This window comes from Dermacentor albipictus, chromosome 2 (genome assembly GCF_038994185.2).
Source record: "Dermacentor albipictus isolate Rhodes 1998 colony chromosome 2, USDA_Dalb.pri_finalv2, whole genome shotgun sequence".
Lineage (NCBI taxonomy): Eukaryota > Metazoa > Arthropoda > Arachnida > Ixodida > Ixodidae > Dermacentor > Dermacentor albipictus.
The window spans coordinates 191107931-191132465 of NC_091822.1; the positions used below are offsets into that span (position 1 = coordinate 191107931).

Here is a 24535-nt window from a genome sequence, read left to right on the forward strand (position 1 = left end):
CCTAAAACACACCTGGGATGTAGTACATTGCCTGTGAGGACACATTTTCTTTATATTTTGATGTAGTTTTTGTGTTCTTGCAGCAGTTTCGTGCACCTTAGTTGCCTTTTTCGTCATCGTGCATCCATCATCTGTCGTGCAGAGGTAAATGACAGCGCATTCAGAACGTCCACCTGTCTCTCATTGTGCAACCTCTTTATTAGTGAGTTGAAACTGAAATCCACAGTTGAATATTTGACAAAAGAACTTCTGTTCCGCCGATGTCATGTTGCCGTCACAACCACACGCGGACACGCCTTCACCATTGCTCATGAACGCGCTGTCACCAGCGCTCACGGACGCGCCGTCACCATAACCTACGGTCGCATCATCAGCACCGCACTCAGGCACGCTTTCCCAGTCACCCACGTGCACCGGTTGTGCCGCGTCAACAAACTCGGCGGCATCCGCTTTTACGAGTAGGTTTCTCCCTCTTCTCCATGCCTTTCGTGGTCTTACGTACACATAGGCCATTCGGAACTTGATTCCTTACTTTGGGGCTCATCACAGAAAAGGTGCGTAAGCTCCCATGATCGTCAATCACGTTGATCAAAACATGCAGCTCGCTGCTGCGCAAATGCGCGCGCGAGAGGTTCGTTAGCAATTCAAACCTACAACAGCCAATAGGAGCACGCCCTGTGCACCACGTGACTGCTGCGCCCAATCGTAATGCCACATTTGCCCCTTTTTTTGCTTGCGTTTGCTGGTTTATTTTTCAATGGAGAAATGCATCACTCTGACTATCTTTAGCTTCGATCTCTCCCCTTTACGATAATATCAAGATGGCAGCGCTTCATCAACGGGTAGCCGGGCGATCTGCGGGGCAACAGTGCCTTCCAAAGTCCGATTTTATCACATTTTTTGATGACAGCACTCTAGGAAAGTGCTGTTTTTAGATTTCTACTGCGTATTTCGTTATATTTCACCATGAGGTAAATTAAGGTCCAGGGATCTAAAAAAAAAAAAACGGCAAGTCGAAAATTTTTACACTTTGACCACTTCAATTGCTGCGTCCCCCCTTAACATTTAACTGCACTCACTCACACTCATACTCTCATCCTCTCCCACTCGCCAGTGCCCACTCACGTGCATACTCACATCCACTTGCACTTTCCTACAGTAACTCACATTCATATACTCATGTCTACTTAAGATAACCATCAGTGACTTTTGCCCATACTAACGGGAGTGAGTATGCCAACCTATGTTGACATCAATGGGCATACACAAGTACACAATGCAACACTACTTTGTGGTGTAAGAATTTACTTTGATAAATACATGAAATTGGATTCACCAGTCAAGGTTACCAGACAGATGGTTCACCCATGCCTGACATCGGTGCCTAAGCCATTGGGGAGTGCAGTCTAGTGAGCAAAAGCACATCCGAGCAATCATGTTTGCCCTTGCTGGTGCCAAGCTTTAAAGCCGAAGGAAAAACCTTCCGAGAGTTAGTCCCGCGGAGCACACTGACGAGTACATTGTTTATGAATGCATCGCCATCCACAAATGCAGTGGTGGCTTCGATTAAAATGTATTGGACCTGCGGTCATGGCATGAAGTCCAGAAAATCGAACGGTGAAAGTTTTTTGGCATCCGAAATTTCAGATGTTCTTGTACATTGACTCTATGGGTTTTGATGGTGGTACCGTGAAGGCGTATGAATTATCGGGCATGTCCGAACAATTGGGCACCTGGAAAATCTGTTGTTGACTGTACAGGACACCTCCCACTAACAAAAGTAATCGGTGATGCGCGCCTGCACACGCTTGCACACAAATTTCCACCACGGTCTTTTTTCTTTTCTCGCGTGCAGCATTGAGGGATCTCTTCTGAGCTATTTCTCTATAAAGTAGGGGAGAGGAATGCTGGTAAGAGGTGCCACCATGTGATTTAGTGTGCTGCTGAGAGTATTGTCGGAGCGCAGTATGTTCGAATTAACTGTTGCAAATGCTTGCGTATTCGAATTACTGGGCATTTTCGCCCATTGGAATACACATAACTTTGATGAGACCGCAGCGTTATATTGAATAAACTGTGTGGGGAGCACACGCGCCCATCTTCCCCCGCGCCGTCTCGTCGAGAGCCGGCATAGACAGGGGAGAGGCGCACTATACCCTCTCCCGATTCTCCCTCGCTCTCGCGACGCGCGCGCGCCCTTCCTCCGCGACTCACGGGCAGGTAGCTGACGGGCGAGGAGGACATTCCTCTCGCCCAGGTAAAAAGGTACAAAACAGCGCGACCGAGGGAGACGCTCTCTCTCTGAGGCTGGACCCCTAACCTGCCGGACTGGAGTACCTGCTGCAACCCGTGAGTGACCACGTTGCCTGACTATCCCGGGCAACGAGGCCAGCCTATTTATTACTATTACGGAGAGGACATCCCTCTGCCAGTGTTCTTTATTGCCAGTAGCAATAAACGTTGTTACCGTTGACACCGCTGTTTGCCTTATTCGTCCGAACCCGGCGTAGCCGCGATTCCCGCGCTACGGGTTGGGAGTACCACGGAGCGACTGCGTGGGGCTAGATCCGGAGCTCGCCTTCAGCCCTAGCCGCACCCAGAGTGGAACCCCCACATTTGGCGCTACCAACGTGGATCGAATTCGGCAACACGGCGCGTCTTCTGGTGTGTGTTCGCGCTAGGACTACCCACGTTTCAGCGAACAATGGCGGCTGGCTTGTCTGACCTCTCAGATTTGTTCATGTTGTCGAATGTAGCGACGCAAAGTCAGCAGCCTATTGCTAACGCGGCGGCAGCTGCTGAACATACCAGCAGCTTTGGTTTTGAGTGTTTCACGCGGAACAGTCAGGCTAGCGCGAATGCCACGTGGGCAGAGATTAACCCCAATACGAGGCGTACCCCGTCGGGCGCCTCGCCGCATCGCGACGCGCACACAGAGGCACACATGCCACTAAATAACTCAACCCCGACGGCGGAGGCATCCGGCCCTTTGGGCGAGAGTTTGCCGTCTAGCGAGGCAATGCTGCAAAATGCGTTGCGAATCATGCAGAGCTTAGCCGGCGCCCTGCAAGGCACAATGCAGGCCTCGTCGCAGAGCGAGCGACCACGGATTAAGGTAGACATGCCTACCTACAGTGGGTACCACGATCGCACGAGTGCGAGTGAGTACCTCGAGCGTCTGCTGTATTACCAGCAGGCAACCGGGCTTTCAGACGCCGAACTTGTCGCGCGCGTGATCCCGGTTTCACTGACCGACCAGGCGGCTCGATGGTTCCGACTGACCGGACACCGATGCCGCACAGTAGAAGAGTTCCGCGCGAACTTCCGCGAAGAATTTCTTCCGGCCAATTACGAGTGGCGTTTGAGGAGAGAGTTGGAGCTTCGTACCCAGCATCCAGACGAGTCCCTGCTGGAATATGTTCGAGCGATGGACGAACTTTATCGTCTCGCGAACCCTCACGCCACCGATGCAGAGAAAGTTGAGCGTGTCACACGGCAGGCACACCCCACTTTCGCGGCCTACTTCAGAGGATGTAGGTTTACAGACCTAGACGAACTCGCCGCCGAGGCGAAGCGCATCCAGGGGGACATCCTCGCGGCGCGAGCATACCGCCCGCCTCCACCCGCGGCGCTGTCACTCGAGCCTCGCTGCGCGTGGAACGGCGGCGCGATCACTTCCCACTCGTCTAGAGTCGACGCGTCGGCATCGTTCGCGGGGCAGCAGGTCCAGCGTAGTTGGGAGTTATCAGACCGCGCTTTGGACCCGTACGCCTACGCGCTGAGAACGGCACCGACTAATGCCGCACTCAGCGCGCCGCGATAGGAACGAGAGGCCGATGCGAGACTGGAGGAGCGGCACACGCCGACCGCAGTTCAAGGAGGCTACGGCGGGCCGGAGTGGAGCGACGGCCGCCCAGGCCACCGAGGCTTCAGCGGCCGCTGCTACCAATGCGGCCGGCCAGGGCACATCGCCCGAGACTGCGGCCGCACGCCGGGCCGAGGCCGAGCGCGCGACTCGGGAAACGGGCGAGGCCGCCGGTGATCCACCTTGGGTCCCGTGCGGCGATGTCAAACATAGCCGGCGGTATCGAATTACTTGCGCCTTCGGCTTGTCGCGTAGGAGGTGTTGCGGACTCGCAGGCGCCGTTCATCGAGCTAACGATAGCCCGAAAGAAATTCGCTGCATTATTGGATACCGGAGCAAGCGCTTCATTATTTGGTGACGGGGTATTGCATCATCTCCGCGAGAACAACATCCGCTTGAGAGATAATGGCACCACCTTCCGACTTGCTTCCGGCACAGCACAATCCAGCGGTGCAGCTCGGTTAGTGATCCGCTGGGAGAAACGCGTCAGGCGACAACGCCTCGTACACCTCCCGGGTTTATCAGTGCCTGTTATTTTGGGTCGAGACTTTCTCGTCAAGTCGGGCATCGTAATAGACATCGGCAACGGAGGTTACCGAGAGAACGGAACGGGTGCTTTAAAGCTTTTCGCAAAAGCGCCCGTGGCAGCGGAGACACGACAGTCTCCGGGCGCAGCGCGAGTGGGCCACACCCGGCCACAGCCAAGCGAGCGAACCGTAATCGGCGCAGGCGAGGAGAGAGACACGGTGGCACAACAGTGCGCCACTGTTCTGCGAGGAGTAACGCACCCGCTTTTGTCAGATGTCAATATGCCGGAGAGAGAACGGACACGACTGTCGTCGCTGTTGTACGAATACGACGCGATTTTCACTGACCGTCCGGGCCGCACTACGCTAGTCAGGCACAGGATATACACGGGTGACGCTGCGCCATGGAAATGTAATCCTCGGCCGATCAGCTTGACTAAGCGGAAAGCACTGGATAGCGCCTTAGACGAACTCATCGACACAGGCGTGGTGGAAAGGTCGAACAGCCCATGGGGCTTCCCGGTAGTTCTAGTCCCGAAGAAAGATGATACCTATCGCCTTTGTGTAGACTACCGCAGGCTGAATGAGGTTACGAAGAAGGATGCGTACCCTCTACCCTCCATTTCCTCTTTAGTGTCTAACCTAGGCGGGGCGAAGTACTTTACGACGCTCGATGCTAGTCGTGGATACTTTCAGGTCGAAATGGACGAGCGTGACAAAGAGAAAACGGCTTTCACTTGTCACCGGGGGCTCTTTCAATTTAAGAGAATGTCTTTTGGTTTGGTCGGAGCTCCCGCTACTTATCAAAGGTTGATGGACCGAGTGCTAGGAGACGCGAAGTGGCAACATGCCCTCGCATATCTGGACGACATTGTGGTTTATTCGAAAACATTCGAGGAGCACTTGCGCCACTTGAGAGACGTCCTAGACAAGCTGAGGTCCGCGGGTATCACGCTGAACCCGAACAAAGCTCAGATAGCTGCGAGCAGAATAGCGCTGTTGGGATTCACGCTGGACAACGGCCGCATCCTGCCGAGTAAGGATAAGCTCGAGGCTATACTGAAGTACCCGTCGCCGAAAGATATCGGCGAACTAAGGCGCTTTCTGGGATTGGTGAACTTTTATCGCCAATTCATTCCAGACTGCGCGGCAGTGCAAGCGCCTTTGACGAAGCTCTTGAGGAAAGACGAACGGTGGACTTGGGGACAAGAGCAGGAGGCGGCACTGCGGGGCCTCACGAAGGTGCTCGCTGACACGGCCGAATTGCAGCTGCCCGATTTGAATAGGGAGTTTGTGATTCAAACAGACGCAAGCGACCTAGGCTTAGGGGCAATTTTGCTTCAGGAGCACGGAGGCACTCTCCGACCGGTCGCGTTCGCGAGTCGTTCGTTGACGCCGGCCGAAAGGAACTACTCGGTGACAGAGAAGGAGTGCCTCGCGATAGTTTTCGCTCTGCGAAAGTTCGACTATTACGTCGATGGAGTGGCATTCAAGATTGAGACGGACCACATGGCTCTCACTTGGTTGAGACGCCTGAGCGAGCCGAGTGGCCGCCTGGCGCGTTGGGCACTGCTGCTGCAGCGTTACGACTTCACCGTGCGCTACCGCAAAGGAAAAAGCAATGCCGCAGCTGACGCACTTTCGCGAGCGCCAGTCCGAGGCGATGGAGAGGCCCAAGTAAGGGACGCGGAACAACCGTCGATCCTGGGCGAGAGCGTGAACCACGTAGATGTTGCCGGTTCCGCAGGAGTCGTCTTCAGCAGAGAGGAGCTGTTCGAGGCTCAGCAGAAGGACCCGTTTTGTCGAAAAGTGCTCGACGAGCTCCGGGAGCAGGGTGGCGCGGCCGCCGCGCACATGGAGGCAGCTGGTATTGCTGTCGGTGCTAAGCGCTCGGGATCAGTTGGTAATGTTGTGAGTGCGCTGGATTCTTATCTGCTGAATTCCGACGGCCTCCTGCTGAGGTATATCCCCACCGAGGACGACACAAGTGAGGCGTTTAAGGTGGTGATACCGCGCGTGCTGCGAGGAGCACTGCTACTCATGTATCGCTGGGCACGCGAGCGGCCCCAAGACTTACATTAAGTTGTGTCGCCTCGCTACCTGGCCAGGCATGAAACGGGACGTGATGCGCTACGCCCGCTCATGTCATGTGTGCCAAAGCGTGAAGCCCCGAGGTGGACGACCGCCCGGCCTCATGCAGCCTATCGACAGCCAGACTCCCTGGCAAATCGCGGCGTGTGACGTCATGGGACCGTATCCCACCACACCGAGCAGGAACAAATTCTTGCTCGTAGTCACAGATCACTTCAGTAAATGGGTCGAACTTTTCCCCTTGCGAAAACTGACGGCACGAGTGATCATGGATAAGTTGATCGAGGTTTTCACCAGATTTGGCTATCCGGAGCAGTTGATAACGGACAATGCGTCCTACTTCACTGCGAAGGTTTTCGTCGACTCGTGCGCTGCACTTGGCATTAAGCACAAGAAAACGACAACTTACCATGCTCAGTCGAACCCCACTGAACGGGTCAATCGCAACATTAAGCACATGCTTGTCGCGTTCTCTGAAAGACATAAGGACTGGGATACCTACCTTCCAGAGATCGGGTTTGCATTGCGATCGACAGTGAACCGCTCGACTGGGTATGCGCCTTCTTCTCTCAACCTGGGGAGAGAGCTGCCGAATCCGATGGATAGAGTTCTCGCGGATCGCAGCGGAATGTCGGTCGCGCCGGCAGCACGAGCTGAATACGCGACGCACCTACGTGACAAGATGACGGAAGCTTTACGCAAAGCACGCCGTAATCTTCGCACTGCTAGGGCGCAACAGAAGGCGCAGTACGACCGCTCGCATCGGAACGTCCGCTACGAAGTGGGCGATCTGGTGCTTCGACGCCAGCACGTTCTCAGCGATTCTAGCAAACAGTTCGCTGCCTCGCTGGCGCCGAAGTGGACCGGGCCGTATCAAGTGCGAGAGAAGGTTTCCTCGCTTGTTTACCGGCTCGAGAGCATGAAAGGGAAGCCGATCGGCGGGCCGGTACACGTATGCGACCTGAAACGCTACGTGCCGCGTGATGAGCAGTGGGATGAAGATCAGACCCTCCCTCAACCGCGGTCGGTGAGTGAGAGCAGCCAGAATCGAACGGCGAGCCCGCAGCCGCGCTACAACTTGCATAGCAGGCGGAAGTGATCCGACTGCTATATTTGCGTAGCCCGATGACTGCGAGGACTATTTGTAAGTCCGGGCCGTGCTGGCACCTTGTTAGTTCCTGCCGGGGAGCGAACGTCTAGCGACAGCAGAGCGCCGAGTATTGACGACGAGTCGTCGTTCCAGTCTTCAAGCAACCACACAGACCACGACGGGAATGTGTCGTGAACAATTCAGCGTGTTTGCATGCGGTGTGCAGTGACCAAATACTTTCAAGGGCCAGTGCGGCGATTATCCTGTGCTGGGAATCGTCGATGGTGCGGACGACCTTTCCCGTCGTAACGGGCGTTGACGGTGTTCCCGGATCCGGCCAATCATGTTGCTTATCACAATTTCGGACTGTGCAGTGGACTAATCCAATTTTCTGAAGCAGGTAACAAGACACGGCCGTGCGAACTGCCTGCAGTACTCGCTGGTACAACTGACGCACAGGCGGCGCTGACGGCGCTACGCTGGCCTTGCAGCCGCACGAACCACTACCCGGCGCCCATCAAGCGACCTCCCGGCTTGTGCAGCCGACACCTGGGGCGCGGCACGGGGAGCCGCCTCGCAAGCTCGAGCAGTGCCGCTGACTGGGCACCTTCGAGTCGGCATCAAGTATCTGCCAACTGAGGGCTACAGCAACGCTGCCTTGATCGCGAACCTTGGCGGGAACTTCAGCAAACGGGCGCCCGAACCCCTCGAGCGTACCTAGGTGCCAGCATCAACGTACGGGGGGCGTCTTAAGGGGAGGAGGATGTGGGGAGCACACGCGCACATCTTCCCCCGCGCCGTCTCGTCGAGAGCCGGCATAGACAGGGGAGAGGCGCACTATGCCCTCTCCCGATTCTCCCTCGCTCTCGCGACGCGCGCGCGCCCTTCCTCCGCGACTCACGGGCAGGTAGCTGACGGGCGAGGAGGACATTCCTCTCGCCCAGGTAAAAAGGTACAAAACAGCGCGACCGAGGGAGACGCTCTCTCTCTGAGGCTGGACCCCTAACCTGCCGGACTGGAGTACCTGCTGCAACCCGTGAGTGACCACGTTGCCTGACTATCCCGGGCAACGAGGCCAGCCTATTTATTACTATTACAGAGAGGACATCCCTCTGCCAGTGTTCTTTATTGCCAGTAGCAATAAACGTTGTTACCGTTGACACCGCTGTTTGCCTTATTCGTCCGAACCCGGCGTAGCCGCGATTCCCGCGCTACGGGTTGGGAGTACCACGGAGCGACTGCGTGGGGCTAGATCCGGAGCTCGCCTTCAGCCCTAGCCGCACGCAGAGTGGAACCCCCACAACTGGAAGGTTCAACTAACGAGATTTGACTGTATTAAACCCTTTCAGGCACTGTGTACACAATTCTGTGTGGCAAGATAGTGCATCGACAGCAATAGCATTGATGAAACTAATTATATTTAAAATGTGTCATACACATCTTGGCACTCTCCTGATTGGAATTGGGCTGCATGTTTCAATAATAAGTGCAAGATGTTTTAATAATATGAGTGGGATGGTGGATGGTTGTTTATGGTCAGTGTGAGTGTGACATTGTATGTAGTACATTCACTTTTTTCATTGTTTTTCACAGTGTGTAGCACCAGACATAACTTTCAAGTGCCTGGATAGGTAGTTTTCAAGCCTACTTGACAAGAAATATTTGATGTTCTCGTATTTAATATTCCTGTACTGAGTTTTCGCATAGAGTCCCCTTTCTGTAAACTTGACGAAACTCACTAAAAAACAATATTCCTAATCTATTTACCACCTGTATGTTTTTTATGGTTCTGAAAATGCAAGAAATGTGGTGAAAGTAATTTTTCAATGAACAAAATTAATTGGTGCCCACAAATGCAAAAAGTGTCAATTTGCCAGGTATAGGAGCGCTGAACCAACTCTAGCATAGTCATACTGTGCTTAGTGATATTGCTAGTGTGACCAGGTCCATATTTCAACATGCTTTATAGATGTCTTGGCTTGTCCTCTGGAAACAAAATGTTTTTATTTCTAACATGGATTCTTAAACAATTTTCACAGAAAACACCTGCCACAGTGAGGTGCTAAGGATGACATAATGTGACTGAGCATAAGTCTTGAGTTCATTTGCCAAATGCAATCTGGAGCTCTCCAATTCAGTCTCTCATAAGTGCTATGTCACTTTGGGTCTAAAGATGTCAGTCATATTCATGCAGCTAGCTGGTTCTGACGTCATCATTCTGATGTTTATTTTTCCCCCTTTTCAAGTGATGATAGCCTTGGATATGAATACCCGTTCACGTTGAAGGCAGTTCATAAAGATGGATTCATATGTGCCTGGTGTCCTTGGTACAAGTGAGTGTGCTAAGTTCTTATTTCTAGCCTGAAATTTAAATTTCGAAACATTCTACAAGCTTCGTGTAATTTTGCTTGGCATGCAATAGATTATATTTACGCTGTTTAAATAATCACTACTTAATTTGTTAGTCACGTCATGTATATTATAGCGCTGTTTGATATGTAAATCAAGTGCTCCATTTTGAGTGCAAAGTGCATATTCTAGTTAAATTTCTTTGCAGATTTTGCCGTGGCTGCCCAATAGACTGTGATGATGCAGACTTCAACTTCAGCTCTCTTTACCTGTCCATTGACTGGGACCCAACTGCATTGCACTTGAGGTACCAAGCTTCTCAAGAGAGGGTGAGTTCATTCAACATAGCTTATTGAGGATTGCACATCAGCCTTGTGAGGGCACATGCAGTTGAGCATGGTTAATTCGAACTCTGAAGGGACTAAGCATTCGTGTAAAGTGGAACTCGGACTAAAAGCAGTCCCTTAGACGCATTAATCCACATGCAGGGCATGTCCAAATGCCTAAAAGAAGGGGGTGAGGCTTGTAGTGAGCTGTGAGTGTGCTCATGATTGTGCCCATTCATTGTTTTATCTTTCTTGTCTGTCCATTCATGTCTCATCCAGAGTAGTATGACAAGCCTGTGGCCAGATATCTGTAGTTTATATTAAAGATGGCGCCTTTCCCCCTGAATTTGCCTTCTGTTGATTGCCCTCCTGTTAGACTCAGTCCATCCTTGCCACCAAAGGAAAAAGGTGTTGCCCCTTCTTCCCTCTCAACTAAAGGGCAAGCATATTCCATGCAATTTAGTGATGTGATAGTAAGTGAATAGGGATGTCCCGCTGCAACACCTCAGTCCTGCACGCATCGTTTTGTGGCAGTTGCCTGCCAGCACAGCTTGCTTAAAAAAGCAGAGTATGCATGCAGGTGTTATCGCACCATCTCAATATAAATGATTTTGCAGGTTTGATGGAAGTTTATTTTTAGAAAGGAGGACATTAAAGGTTGGTATGGTAAAAAAAAAATACCAAGGAGTTAACTGGTCACTTGCACCAGGAGCCCCTCCAGTGCTTGCTGATGTCAAGGTTCTAAATCCATAATTTGCGCTCTGTAAAGATTTCTCTAACAGTGCTAATGCAAGTACAGCAAGACATTGTTATAATGATGTCACATCCAACACAAAAATACCTTCACAATATTCAATATCAACTACACGCAACCTTGATATAATGAAGTCGGTAAAATTGGCAATTTGCTTCATTATATTGAAATTTGTCCTTTTATGTGAATAGGTACAGTTACTGATGGATTTCTCTTATACAGTAGGAGCCACAAAGTTTTTCGTACTGGGCAGTTGGAAAGAGCAAATTCAAATGCGTGTTTTTGAATATGAGAGCCAGCGACAAAAGATACGTTTCATGCCATGTCAACAATATCTTCACATCACTGGTAGGAGGTGAAGCCATCCCTGCTTTCCCATCAACTCCACCCTCATGGCTAATAGTGTTCTTTGAAGTGGGATGGTGCTATCATGTAAAGTGCCGGCAGCAGGGAGCGAATGCTTCATCTGCTTCCTCAACACGTGTCTGAAACTTGAGATTATGCAAGCTCCAGTGCTAAACGCGCTGGAAGACAGTACACATGATGCCACGCCATCTTGGCATGGCCACTCTTTGCACACACGGCAGATTACCTCTAAATCACCGTACATAAGCTTCATATGAGCTCAACTATGCTGACAACCATGCACAGCCGCAGCCATGCTAGAAAAAAAGACTTGCCAACCTGCCCCCCTTCGCATGTGTGTGATCGCGTTATCATGAGCTCGCTCTGCTCCACCCCTTTCCCCTTGCTCGCATGGAAAGACTGTGCTCGCCAAACCACCAACCTTCTCGGCTCACCCACATAAGCTTTCATTTGTACTTAAAGTATACAGTGTACTGTGCAGGGCACAGTAGGATCTTATCGCACCTGCACTTTATAGTACGGAACGTGATGTGTCGGTGATCCCTCTGGTACGGAATTTGAAAGGTGTGTTTGTAAGCTTATAATTACACCATTTGGCCACCTTGGTCGATGGAAGTTTCCGTCGTCTCCATAACCCTTTGCACCAGCTGTGAAATTTTGTTATACAGTGCGGGATTGCACACGCCTCCCTCATCTTCGGAGCGGCCACGCGGTTATCACGCGATAATTACGTGCTCGCTCGCGGAGGGTAGCGGGGAGAGGGCACCTTTGCTGCTCTTCGCGCCTGGCCGCGACGCTGCAGCCAAGGCAGGCGGGTTAGGGTTCCCTCCTTTCCCTTTCTTGGAACCGGGGAGACTCCCTCTCCGCCGCTCAGGGAGAAGCGCTACTCCCCCGATGCATCTTTGTCTTTCGGCTGAGGAGCTTGCGACTGGCCACATCTCAATTCAGCCGCTGAGACCGCCGCACGCCTTTGTGAGCGACTGACCGCCCCAGGGCCCGAGCGCGGATCCAATCTGGGTGAGCTGAACTCTTATTAGCCTTTTTTTGTGGTCCCACATTGTGCGGTTGATTTCGCCCCAGACGTGCGGAACGCTTTGCTGCTGTGGTTTTGTTTTGTATTTGTATGTGTGGTTTGCTGTTGTTCTCCAGTTGGTACTTGTACTCAAAGGTGAATAAACACCTTAGGTCGAGACTCACCCTGTCCCCCCTGGCCTGAACCCGCCGTGGTCGCAACTCACTGCGAACCCCGGGTTAGGGGTCACAGCTCTGACTGTTAGGGCTGCTGCAAAAGTGCTAGCGAGCGACTGCCACTCCGCCGGCACTGTGCGATCCAGAGAAGGGTCAGGTGCGCACGCGCGAACTTGAGTAATACCCCTATATACTTGAGTAATACCCCTATATAGGGGTGTTACTCAAGTTCCGCGCGTGCACACCTGACCCTTCTCTGGATCGTACAGCGCCACCGAAGCGGATGCGCGAACTTGAGTAATACCCCTATATAGGGGTATTACTCAAGTTCTGCGCTCGAGCCCTGGGGCGATCAGTCGCTCACAAAGGCCGAGCGCAGCAGGGGGACGGCGTGCGGCGGTCTCAGCGCCTGAATTGAGATGCGGCCAGTCGCAAGCTCCTCAGCTGAAAGACAAAGATGCATTGGGGGAATAGCGCTTCTCCCCGAGCGGCGGAGAGGGTGTCTCCCCGGTTCCAAGAAAGGGAAAGGAGGAAACGGGCTGCCTTGGCTGCAGCGTCGCGGCCATGCGCGAAAAGTAGCGGGAGCGGCGAAGGTGCCCTCTCCCCGCTACCCCCTGTGAGCGAGCACGGGATTATTGCGTGATAACTGCGTGGCCACTCCGGAGATAGCGAGATGCACGTGCGATCCCACAACAGTGAACTCTTAAGACGAACTCAGTTAAGCTGAATTCTTGCATATAAGAAACAACATGGGAACGTTTGTTTGGTTTTCTGTAGGATCGATGCAAAAAAATTCCACTTAAGATGAACCGCTTCAGACATGCTCTTCAGTTAAGACAAACATTCAGAGTGACCGTCACCGTTCCTGGAGGCTAGGGTGCCTCGATGCATCATCAGGGCACTCTACTAGAGGCCTGCAGCGCACATCGCCCACGGACAAAGGCAAAAACAAGAGGAGGAAACAAAAAGAGACAGTGACGTTTCACTTCGTGAACGCGGGTTATGCATAAGCTTCTGGCTGCTATAGTGCATACAAAGCTATTGACCCTCATTGCACCTAGACTGTCCGTATCGCAGATTGTATTCAAAACAGGGCTCGTGCGGCCATGCCATACACAACAGCCACTGGAGTAGAATGCCTCCTTATAAACACTCGCTTGCTAACTAAATTAACAAGCATGGTGTCGGCACGCACAAGTAAACATGAACACATCACACTCTATGACTACGGACGCTCGCTGTCGAAATGCTAACCTGAGGAATCGCGGCAGCAGCAGCGAGCAAAGTGACCTTTGTGCTGTCTATCGCTTCAACGCAGACTGAGCAGCGAAAACACAGCGCATGCAAACCTACGAGCCAATGGCCCACCTACACTGAACCCGCAAAGCAGATTGCGTTCAAGATAAAGCCTGCGCGACTGCATGTGGCTGAAGTGCCACACCCTTCTCCCTCCCCTCCCTGGCACCATGCGAGCAACAGAAGACGGTGCTCCCCCCCCCCCCTTTTCCTCCTCCACCTCCTCCTCCACCCTTGCGCTCGCGAGATTGAGCCACTATAGTCAGCTCACCGTTGCACGCTTTCACTCGCACACACAGCGTATGGTGCGCAAGGACGATGTTATGACGACATGAACCCAGTACGTCCGTGTCATAAATGAAACCTGTGCCAACTGCCAGAGGAAGTCAACCTAGTGTTTTGCTGCCTACCTTGTACCTCTGTGACTCTTTGCCTCGTTTCTCCTTCCCCACTTCACTCAACGTCACTTAGACTTTCCTCTAAGTTGCGTTGCCTTGCCGTGTGCTCAGCATGCTCCATCATACTTTAACTAGCTCGGAGCCTGCACCGATGACCTGTGAGGCTGCAGACTGCAGATGCCTGCTTTAACTCCCTAGTGAACTTTTTCCGGCAGCACAAAGGCATAGAAGGATCTTTAAAGTAATTAGGTGAGGTGTTTACGGCTGCTCGCCGATTTGCACAGAAGCGACAGACATCCATCATGGACTGGATGAAACCAAGCAAGAGTATCACTTAAAAACAGTTTTCTGTTTCAAGTACAACTAAGTAAATGCTTTTTGTTTTTTCATTTTTGCCCCATTTTAAGTCAACTTCGTTTACCATTTTGAAGTAAGATATGTGGGTGCACCTGGTCATGTTGCCAATTATTCTTCTGATAAGACAAACAAATTTTCATGGTCCCTACGAGTTCTTCGTATAGGGAGTCTACTGTACAGTCGTACCTCAGTGTAACAAGCACAGATATAACTAATTATCGGTTATAACGAAGTAAAGAAATTGCGTCTGGTCTGTGTCAACATATAACAAATGTCAGATATAACAAAGGTATTTTCGTGACAAGTGCAACTTCCTTATAATAGGTTTGGCTGTATTGATATCATGTACAAAAACACTTCATTATATTGAGGTTCTAAATACATGGTATTCTATAGGCAAGAAGCTAAAAATTTGATTAATTTTATCACGAATTTCATTATATTGAAGTTTATTATACCTAGCTTTACCTGTTTAAGCACATATTTGTAACATGCTAATATGCATTTTGTATTTACTTCATTACATCCATGATTATTACATTGAGGTTCTGCTGTAATTGAACAAAGGCTGACATGACTGGTTGTTCTGACAGGTGTACGTGGACCACCCAAGTGTGGAGCGCACACGGCAGCAGAAAGTGGAGCCCATCAGTGTGCATGACTGCTTAGCGGCCTTCACCAAAGAAGAGCAACTGGGTGACCGTGAGAAGTATTACTGCTCACGTTGCAAACAGCACCAACTGGCCACCAAGAAGCTGCAGATATACCGGCTGCCTCCCATCTTGGTAAGCATCCTGAACAGCATACTAGCCTCTTATTGCATGGATTGGATTTCTCTCTGCATCATAGAATGTTGAAAATTAGCAAACAAGCTTGCATTTAGTGGTGCTGTCAAAATTTGTTTGACATTCTTGTCAAAAAAAAAAAAATGGAGGTTGTTAAGGTTTGTTTTCACCTATAACAAAATGACTGCATGGGCCTGTGTCAAAGGTTGGTGGTTGGTCACCCCTTCCCCTCCGTTCCGGAGGGGATGGGGTGACAACAATCCCACCCCGTGTGCGTTACTAGTGGTTCGACTGGCTGACCGGCAATAAGGTCCACGCCTGATCGACCATGAACCGGAGGCATGAGATGGGAGGCGACATAAAAACGAAAACACAGTCTAACAAAAAAAAAATCAAGTCCGAGGCATAATGAAAGAAAAGGATATACGAACTACAAGCAGATGAAGCCAAGCTTCACGGAAGGCGTGCGAGCCGCACACAACACCCACTCTGACGTGACGCGTGACCCAAATCCCACCACGTGGGAATTTCTAACACTCCCCAAATAATCACAAATATGCTGCACAAATGAAAAATACACGCGACAATAAACGAGGCAAACATTACATTAACTGAATATACAAAAATTAACATGCGATGAATAATTAAATTAAAGATGGAATGCGATTTAAAAAATAGTCCAGCGGAAAGTTCCATGAGCAGGTTGGAACACGAGGCTTATCTGTGGCGTGCTTGCCGAAATCCCGATTGGAAGAAGCGGGCTTCTGGTACCTCACTGCCAGAGATCTTGATGGACTTGCGCCGTCGGGGCTTCAGCCTTCCGACGACCTCTTCAGCTGTCTCCTGGTGCACAACCACGCTGCTCCATCTTCCAAACCACTCTGCTCGTGCTCGCCGAGGCAAGCATGTCCCTCGTTACGCTCTGGTGACCCACATGACCAACCAGTCCGGCGAGATCAGGAACAGCGGGGAGTCCTCCCGATCGCCGTGCAAGTGGCGCTGCGGCTGCAGGGGCAATGCGGGCCATCTGGAGATGGGTGCAGGCATGCACTTTGTGACAGCCTGCGAACTGAGTATCGTGTGAATAGGAGTCTCCAATTTTTGCCAGCCTTAAATTGTTCATGCAAACTGATTTGCAACGTCAATCGAAGTCATTGCATTTGGAACCTTTAGCAAAAGCTCTCAGAAACCTGTTGGTGTAGTGAAAAACTTTAGCCTGGCGGTGCGGTTTCTTAAGTTCCTATGTAAGACTATGAGTTCAGTCTTAAAACACAGAAACACTTGCCACAGCAAACATGAAACGTCTGTGCACAACTACCATGACCAGCAGCATGCCATTGCTATCTTCAACATGAGAGTAAGCACTGTTTGAATAAGCTGTTGCCTCTTGTGAATGTTTACTGCTGATGAACAGCTTGGACCTTTGCTGTCATTTGGCAGCAATCCATGATTGCCTCTGCCTTGTGAATCTGGCTTGAGGGACTGATTTTAAAACTGAAAATTTTTTGGCTGCTTCACTTAACGAACCATCTGTTTGAATGTGTCGCTACCATCATTATCAGACAACATTCAGCTGTCAAGGTTTGTCCATACTGCTTTTCAATTGTTTAAAGTTGCAAACCCATCTGAACTTGTATTCTCATATCATAAATTTTAAAGTGACAATTGGCTGAAGCAACCAGCGCTGACCATTCAAAGCAGAAATAATGCCTCTTTTTTTTCTATGCCATCTCTTGGCAACTAGCACTGACCCTTGCTCTCTGTAAAGAAGCAGAAATAGTCTCTTTTTCTCTGTGCAACCTCTCTCTATCGAACCATGTGCAAGAAAAGGCATTTGTGGACTGGAACAACTTTGGTCAGTGTTTTCACATCAGCATTGTTGGCTGTACTGATACAATAGAAAATGTGTCAATAGAACTAATTTTGTCAACGATTGTGCACTGCTATAGCAAGGAATCGGACTGTGCACTGTAACAGGTCACGTGAAGGTATCACTCCAAGTGACTGACCAAGAATGTTCCTTTTTGCTGCAGATCATTCATCTGAAGCGCTTCCAACTACTCAATGGAAAGTGGGTCAAGTCGCAGAAGATTGTGCGCTTCCCTTTCAAAGATTTCGACCCAACTGACTACCTATCACCTGTGCCACGCAAGGCAGCGCTCAGCTTCCGACGCTACTTGCACACTGCACAGCAGAAGGCCTCCTCCCCTCTAGTCAAGCGGCTGGCCCCCGAGCTACCATCGCGGTCCAGCATATCCAGCCCGGTCCGCGGCAGGCCTGATGTTGCTGAACTTCGATCAACTTCAGCTTTCTGTGCAGCCTCTCAGTCACAGGCAGCGACTGTGGCAGCAGTTGGCTCATCACCTCGCAATGGTGCACCACTGTCCAATGGTGACGTCGACGTTGGCGGTGGTGGTGAGCCTCAAGACCATCACAAGCATCGGCTGCATCCGGGCTACAGCCCACTCGACCTCAAGTACCAGATGTACGCCCTAGCAGTGAGTGTTACTTTCCTGTTCCCCTTATTTGTCATAAATAATTGTTTTCAGATCATTTAGTCATTTTTTGATTTCATTGCACATTGGACTTACTCGGTCATTATGTCCTCTTTTAGATAATCTGTAGATAATTTTATTTCTTCAACAAATTTGATGAAACTGCACAGACTGTTTAGTTTTTCAGACTGATTTGAAATATTCAATTATTTTTCTTGTGGGTCGTTTAGTACAGGAAATCAATAAAAATTGGCACTCCAGCGTTATTTAAGACATTAGAACAAAACTGCTCAGCAGAAAGCTGTTATTAGATGTGTGCATACTTGAATATGCTATAAATGCAGTGCTGGAAGCAGTTTCTGAATGAAATCATCATTAGTAAATAAATTAGAAATAAAAGCAACATTAGAACTTTGTTGTTATGTTCCTGCTTCATGTGAATTCCTTGTTGTTATTTTTTGGGGTTGATTAGTTCTCAGGAACAAAAGAGCACTACACCAACAGGAGCGTAATCATATAAGCAGGGGAATTCATTGCCTTTTGGTTGGCCTAACGCCACCTTGCCAGAAAATTGGAATTAGTTCCTTGAAGGGACTATGCAAACGAATTTGGGAACTTTACCAAACCATGTATGGACACGAAACAAATTTTCATAATGCCAGGGTCGCAAACTGAAGCATGAACGAGCAGTTGCACTCACTGATGCCAGTGCTACAGTCTAAGCAGAACAGGAAGTCTTAATAGCCTCGTACATGCAAGTGCATGGTTGGTTTGTGCATCAACGTCCCCAAAACGAAAAAGGAGAAAGAAAAGTTATCATGCCTGAGATATCCTAGCTGTCAGGTAGCACCAGCAGCATAGAGTTCGGGTGTATTTCGTGCCACAGCTGCGCAATTGTATTTGTTCCTGCCATCACACCTGTGTAATGCGGGGAAACGTGTCGGGTGTCATAAGAGGTTCAAGCGTCTGTACAAACTTTACAGAGAAGCAGTTGTATTACACGCGGGGAAACCCTGTTTTAAAGGGACACTAAAGGCAAATACGAAGTCAAGCTAAAGTGATTAATTAGTGCTTGAGAATCTCTAAGGCGTCAATATTATCGCGAACAGAACCTTAATAATTGAGAAATTGAAGTAAATGCAGGGCAGGATTAGACTCCCCCGGGACTTGCCTGATGACAAAAGCACTCGTCACTTAAATTGTGCCACTAGCACTCAACTAATGGTCGCAAAAAACATCCCGTTATTGCATTATGAGATGAAATAAACAGCTACTTGTCCAGTTCCCTTACATGTTTGGAAAAATGAACTCATAGAAATTATCGTTGACAACGGTGCGGGCAGTCGAAAGGTTTTGTTTTCACTCGACTATACATCGCCCATGCTTTCGCGTTTCAGTGCTTTCCTTATCGCGTAGTGCTGCGCTCGTTTTGCTGGCTCATGAAACTCGCACAAACTGCAAGAAGCAGAGAATTCAACTTCCATGTGATGTCACGGGATGCCTGAATGATCTACGCCACTCGACCAAAAACCAGCTGCAGCGGCAAATGCGCCGCTCTGTCTTGGCTCGGTGTCGCTGTCTGTCCGGCGCCGTTTTACTGACTGACAGCAGCAAAGGGTGGTTATGGTGGCTAGGCACCATAGGGCGCTGATGGCATATGCAACGTCACCACTCCCCCGGTTGGGTGGCAGGATATTTGAACTTCGAAAAAGGTATTGAGACCTTTCAGATATAATTATCTCATAAACTATGTATTTTCTTGGCAAGAAACAAGCATTGCGAGGTTTCTGGAAAGGTATATAAACAGTCCATGTCGACTTGGTATATTTGCCTTTAGTGTCCCTTTAAGGAGTTTTTCAGCAAGAACTGAGTGAATTTTTTATTTCGCATTTGATCTTTTAAACTATTCTTGTTTTATGTGTGTTTGCACATGGGTATGTATTTGTCCAAAAACACAGTAGAAACTCGCTGTTTTCCAAGTCTATCAGATCAAGATTTATCCAGAATTCAAGCTTTGTTTAGGAGGTTAGACCTGTGATTAGTCTAGCACAAATTTACATGTTTAGACAGTTTGCATAACATTCTTCAGCCAGCCAACTTTTATCGTGATAGCATTTCTTAGTAAGATTTTTTAAAACTTGTTTTACTGCTTACAAGAGCTTGTACAGTTGAAACCATTTATAATGAACTTGATATTTCCATTAAAAATGGTCATTGTATCAGTAGTTCATTATATCCATGGGTGGGACTCCTGTGCAATGCTGCACCAGAATGGCTTCAGCATGTGTGCTCTGACAGTGGCCATGAACGAGTGGATTCGTTCTCCAAAAAAGAGTGCATACATTCATATTTCGCACACCACACGACGACGTCAATTTTTGTGCTTGTAGCACTGGACTTTTCGGCACTTCCGGCAAGTGGCCAGTGTGCACGCTGACAGTCCCGGCTGTCGTCGCTGCCAGGGTGGCTGTATTTAGCGGTGCAGCACTCCCTAGCTAAGATACAAAACAATCAAAAGTAGAGTGTGGGTGCAGCAAACTAACTAGAAACTTTTTTTACTTTTTCCCTCGCGTCCAGTGCTTCATTATCTTGTTGCTACTGTGGTCTCTGGTTTTGCTCTTGTACTGTTGGCATGAATAGAAATTTGTACCGTAATGAATGCCTTTTATGTGTAGTTACTGTCAACGACCAAATTTTTGGACATGCCTGGTAATTCAGACACCTTCGCGGAAACACCACTTACCCCATAGAGCAGGGGTTCTCAAGCATGTTGGTCTCAAGGAACCTTGCTAAGCTTCATGAAGCGCTAGGAAACCCTCTCCCCCACCCCTAACGGAAAGGCTAGGCGTAGCATGCAGCATCTTTGGGGCCAATAGTGGTGTTGGGCAGGCTGCTTTGAAGAATTAGTTTTTTGTGCTTATCACGCAGGGACACTTATAACATTTCATCATATGGTGTCTCAGAATTAGTGCTGACTCTACTTTGAGTACAGTAAGACATTGTTAATTTGGATTTTTACGGAACTGAAAAAAACGTCATCTGAATTATCGAGGCTTTTAAGAAAACAGTAAACAATGGTTACTACGTCAACACACATTTATTTACTGAGTGAATCAGCAAATGCTGTTTTTATTTTTGCACAAGAGCAGTGCGGAAGCTGTAGTTCTCCTTATCTCATGACTGATTAGCGCTTGCAGCACTGTGCACACATCTCGGATAATTTTTTCGTCAGTGAGCTGGTCGCGAGTAAATTATCTGTCCATCGCGATGTAGCCAGTGCTCTTCATCTTCGACAGCTTTGTACTAAGTCAAAGCGAAACTACTGTTTGCCACAACTGCTGCGGACGAGACCGCGGCCACTATCGACGTGATCATGGATGTGCCTTCAGACGTTGCGGTTCTGAAGGCAAGGCAGCCGACACATGTGCCAAGTCAAAACAAAATTACCGTTTGTTGCAACAAATGCAAACAAAAGTGCAATCGCTGTCGATGCAGTCATGGATGATGGTGATTATGCAGTGATGAAGGCACACAGCCAGCAGCCAATGCAGTTTTATGCACACCAATAAGCGCAAGAACAAAGGCTTAAGGGCTCAATTAGGCACCATAGGTGCCAATACAAACGGTTTCATACAACAATTACTAGAGGGAACTCTGGCACTAGTGTCTGTGGGAGCTGCAAGGGGACCGGTTGATCCAGCATGGGAATTATGGGAAGTACATGGCTTTGCCTAACTTCATCCTTCTGGCTTCAGACTGTTTTGTGACTTCCTAAACTTGTCATTTTCAACAATGTACTGCGTAATAAATAAATGAACGTTATTAAAATTGCCTGATGGCAGGGTTCGAACACAGGACCTCTAGCACAGACTCCTGATATTGAAACCATTACGCCATGGATGCATGCATCGACAAGCGATGTGAAACGCCCTTATGAATTTATCGCGGGCATGCCATTGCCTAGGCACGCTTGGCGCATTTTGATTTGGCCACCTCGACAAGTTCAGTCGTTGCAATTAGTAGCAATTGTGCATGTTCGCAACATCTTCTGCACTTCGAAGAGCATAGATTGCTCTGAAATTTACGACAATGAAGGCATATAAAGCCTATTAAACAAAGCCACCAGAATGTCTGAATCCACGAGCATGCAGGTCAGAGAAATCCATGTACTTCCCATCATTCCCTTAGTGGATAAACAACTGCAGCACCAGAGTTCCCTGTAGTATATTGTAGGAAACTCTGTTAGGCACGAAGCGTTCTAGTGTTGCTGCCAGTCATGATGTATCACGCACGATTTCTGCTGATAGCTATGGCAATGTGGACCCCGCCGTTTCCTTTCGATTGGACGCTAAGGCTGTTTTTGCGCTTTTGCATCATGCAGTTGCGGTGCTCCACACTCGCCAAGTTACCATACTAGAACCAACTGGGTTGTGCTGCTCTGCGCATTTAATTTTTAATCCTCCGACATATTCATCAGCGCACACGCTAGCAGCACCTATCTGCAAAGGGCAGAAATGCACATGGTTCGCCGTCTTTGCTACTTTCCGTGCACGGAACCAGGGAAAATTGGTCAGTATCTCGCAGAACCCTGAGGAAGGGCCTGCGGGAACCCCTGTGCCGCTGTTAGCAATGGTGCCGACACTACCTTTCTACTCCTGACTGATGGCTTCAAATCACAAGAAGCATGCCACGTTGCAGTATGCCGATTCTCGAAAGTCAGCTTCGCCGCAATGCAGCTGTGTTATGCAAACAAGCATGCAGAATTCGTTGCAGTGAAGCATACCAAGAGTGTAAAGGGGCAACTGTGACGGACATGGTATGCTCCTTAATTGTACACTCAGGCACCCACCATCTCCTGACGAATTAAGAGCCACAATACGCCTAATACGTGTACTGGCAGGCCTTCAGAGCTATTTTGGGCATACTTGTGACAATTTGAGCTTTTGGGGCAGTAAAGCACATGCATTCATTTTTTTCTGATGTTTTCGCAGCCCCTAGAGAACCCGAAAAATCGGACGTTGACTGGTAACAATGTTTTAAGCATGTAGTATTGCTATGTGTACGTTTTAAAGTCTGAATTAAGCCACTGTTTCGAATGTTCTTAGTTTCACTTATACTGGAAACGGAATAACTCATTGTAGTAGTCTCGGAATGATTAACCTTCATGTGATTATTTCTTGCGTAGAGTGAATCCATTTCATAAACCCACACGTAGAACAAGAATAATAAAGTATGTGGCTATATGTTAGTTAATGAAGTTGGGGCTAACATGAAAGCGTCCTTTCCTATTCTTTTTTGCCAATATGTTGTTTTGGTATAATTTTGGCTTCAAGCTTAGAGTGAGCCCTGTGCCACCTTTGTCAACTGTATAAGTAGTGGCGTGAGTAGTGTGAGCTCTATGCCATCTTTGTCAATCAGTTAAGTAGCGGTGCATGATTGTGGTAGCAAGTTATTACTTAAAGGTGTTCTACTTCGTGATTTCTTAACATTTCATTTGTTTGTGACAGTACATCTGCTTAGCTTGCATACAAAGGTGCAGCAGTAATTACATTATGGAAATGAAGTGCTGGCCAAATGGTTGATTTCTTGGAATACAAAAGAATCGTGCATTAGGGAGGCTTCAGTGGGTTCAGTGAGCATCTCTTTCCCCAGGGCAGGTATAATGTAAAACTATTCCAATCTACTGTTGTGCCCATATGGGAGAGGCTGGAGCCATTTTTACCTATCACGAAGGGCAAATGGTGGATTTTGAATAAAAACAGATAGGAATATGACTGTGTTTTATGGATTGTGACTATGTATTTTTATTCTTGCCGCCCCTTATGTAACGCTCCATTTATTGGAGCCTTTAAGGTAATAAAATGAAATGAAATGAAATGGAATAGTTTTTCATTATACCGGCCCAGGGTCGATTGCAGCTCTTTGGGCCTGCGGTGACATATGGTGATCCAGAAATTATGTTACCGCATCGACTGAACTGCATAATTTAAGAACATTTTGTGCTGGCATCACGAGCATCGGCACAAGAATATATAGTTCGATCACAGTGCCACAAATGTTTTTGGCTTTACAGGAAAGCATGCACTGTGCTGCCACTCAACCCATGCTTCAATATTCTAGTATATACGCTAGTCTATACTAAAATATATGTACAGTGCTCACGGAATGAAACGCGACACGGAGCATTTAGTAGAACCCTGCATATATGCGAAGTACGCGAGAGCACCATGCCATGTCGCAAGGAATTTGGTCGCCAAGGGTAACGTGGGCTCCGGTGTAGGTGTACGCGCCAAAATTGCGTCAATGTGACACGAACTGCAGCCGGTGGAAACGAAAATATGCGCATTACTTAGCCCTAAATTGACGCGTTTCATTCCGTGAGCACTGTACATACGTCCTGCATTCTGATTGGCTTGCGGCATGGCAAAACTATTTCTATTATGTAGAAATGGCTTTCAGTAAACCACTGTGGTTCATAACTGTGTGTTAAGACATAAAGGAAAAATGTTATTCATAAAAAATGTCTTGGGTTAATTTTTGAAATTTGGACTCGCTATTGCAGAATACATGGTTTTTGTTACTGCTACCACTGATTAAAGATCTACAGGCACTATTGCCAAAATTTGCATGCGCTAGGCAGTTTCAGAA

The 24535-nt window shown here is 48.7% G+C and overlaps 1 protein-coding gene across 6 annotated transcripts in view; it reads left to right on the forward strand.

The window, feature by feature from the left end:
- The window catches only part of Usp32 (Ubiquitin specific protease 32), a 121009-nt gene that overhangs the window by 87306 nt on the left and 9168 nt on the right, over window positions 1–24535 (forward strand). For all 6 annotated transcript variants that reach the window (XM_065427386.1, XM_065427387.1, XM_065427388.2 and 3 more), the window contains 4 exons: window positions 9820–9906; window positions 10131–10251; window positions 15201–15392; window positions 17426–17890. In XM_065427386.1, coding sequence (XP_065283458.1) covers window positions 9820–9906; window positions 10131–10251; window positions 15201–15392; window positions 17426–17890 — 865 coding nt within the window. The remainder of the gene's footprint in view (window positions 1–9819; window positions 9907–10130; window positions 10252–15200; window positions 15393–17425; window positions 17891–24535) is intronic.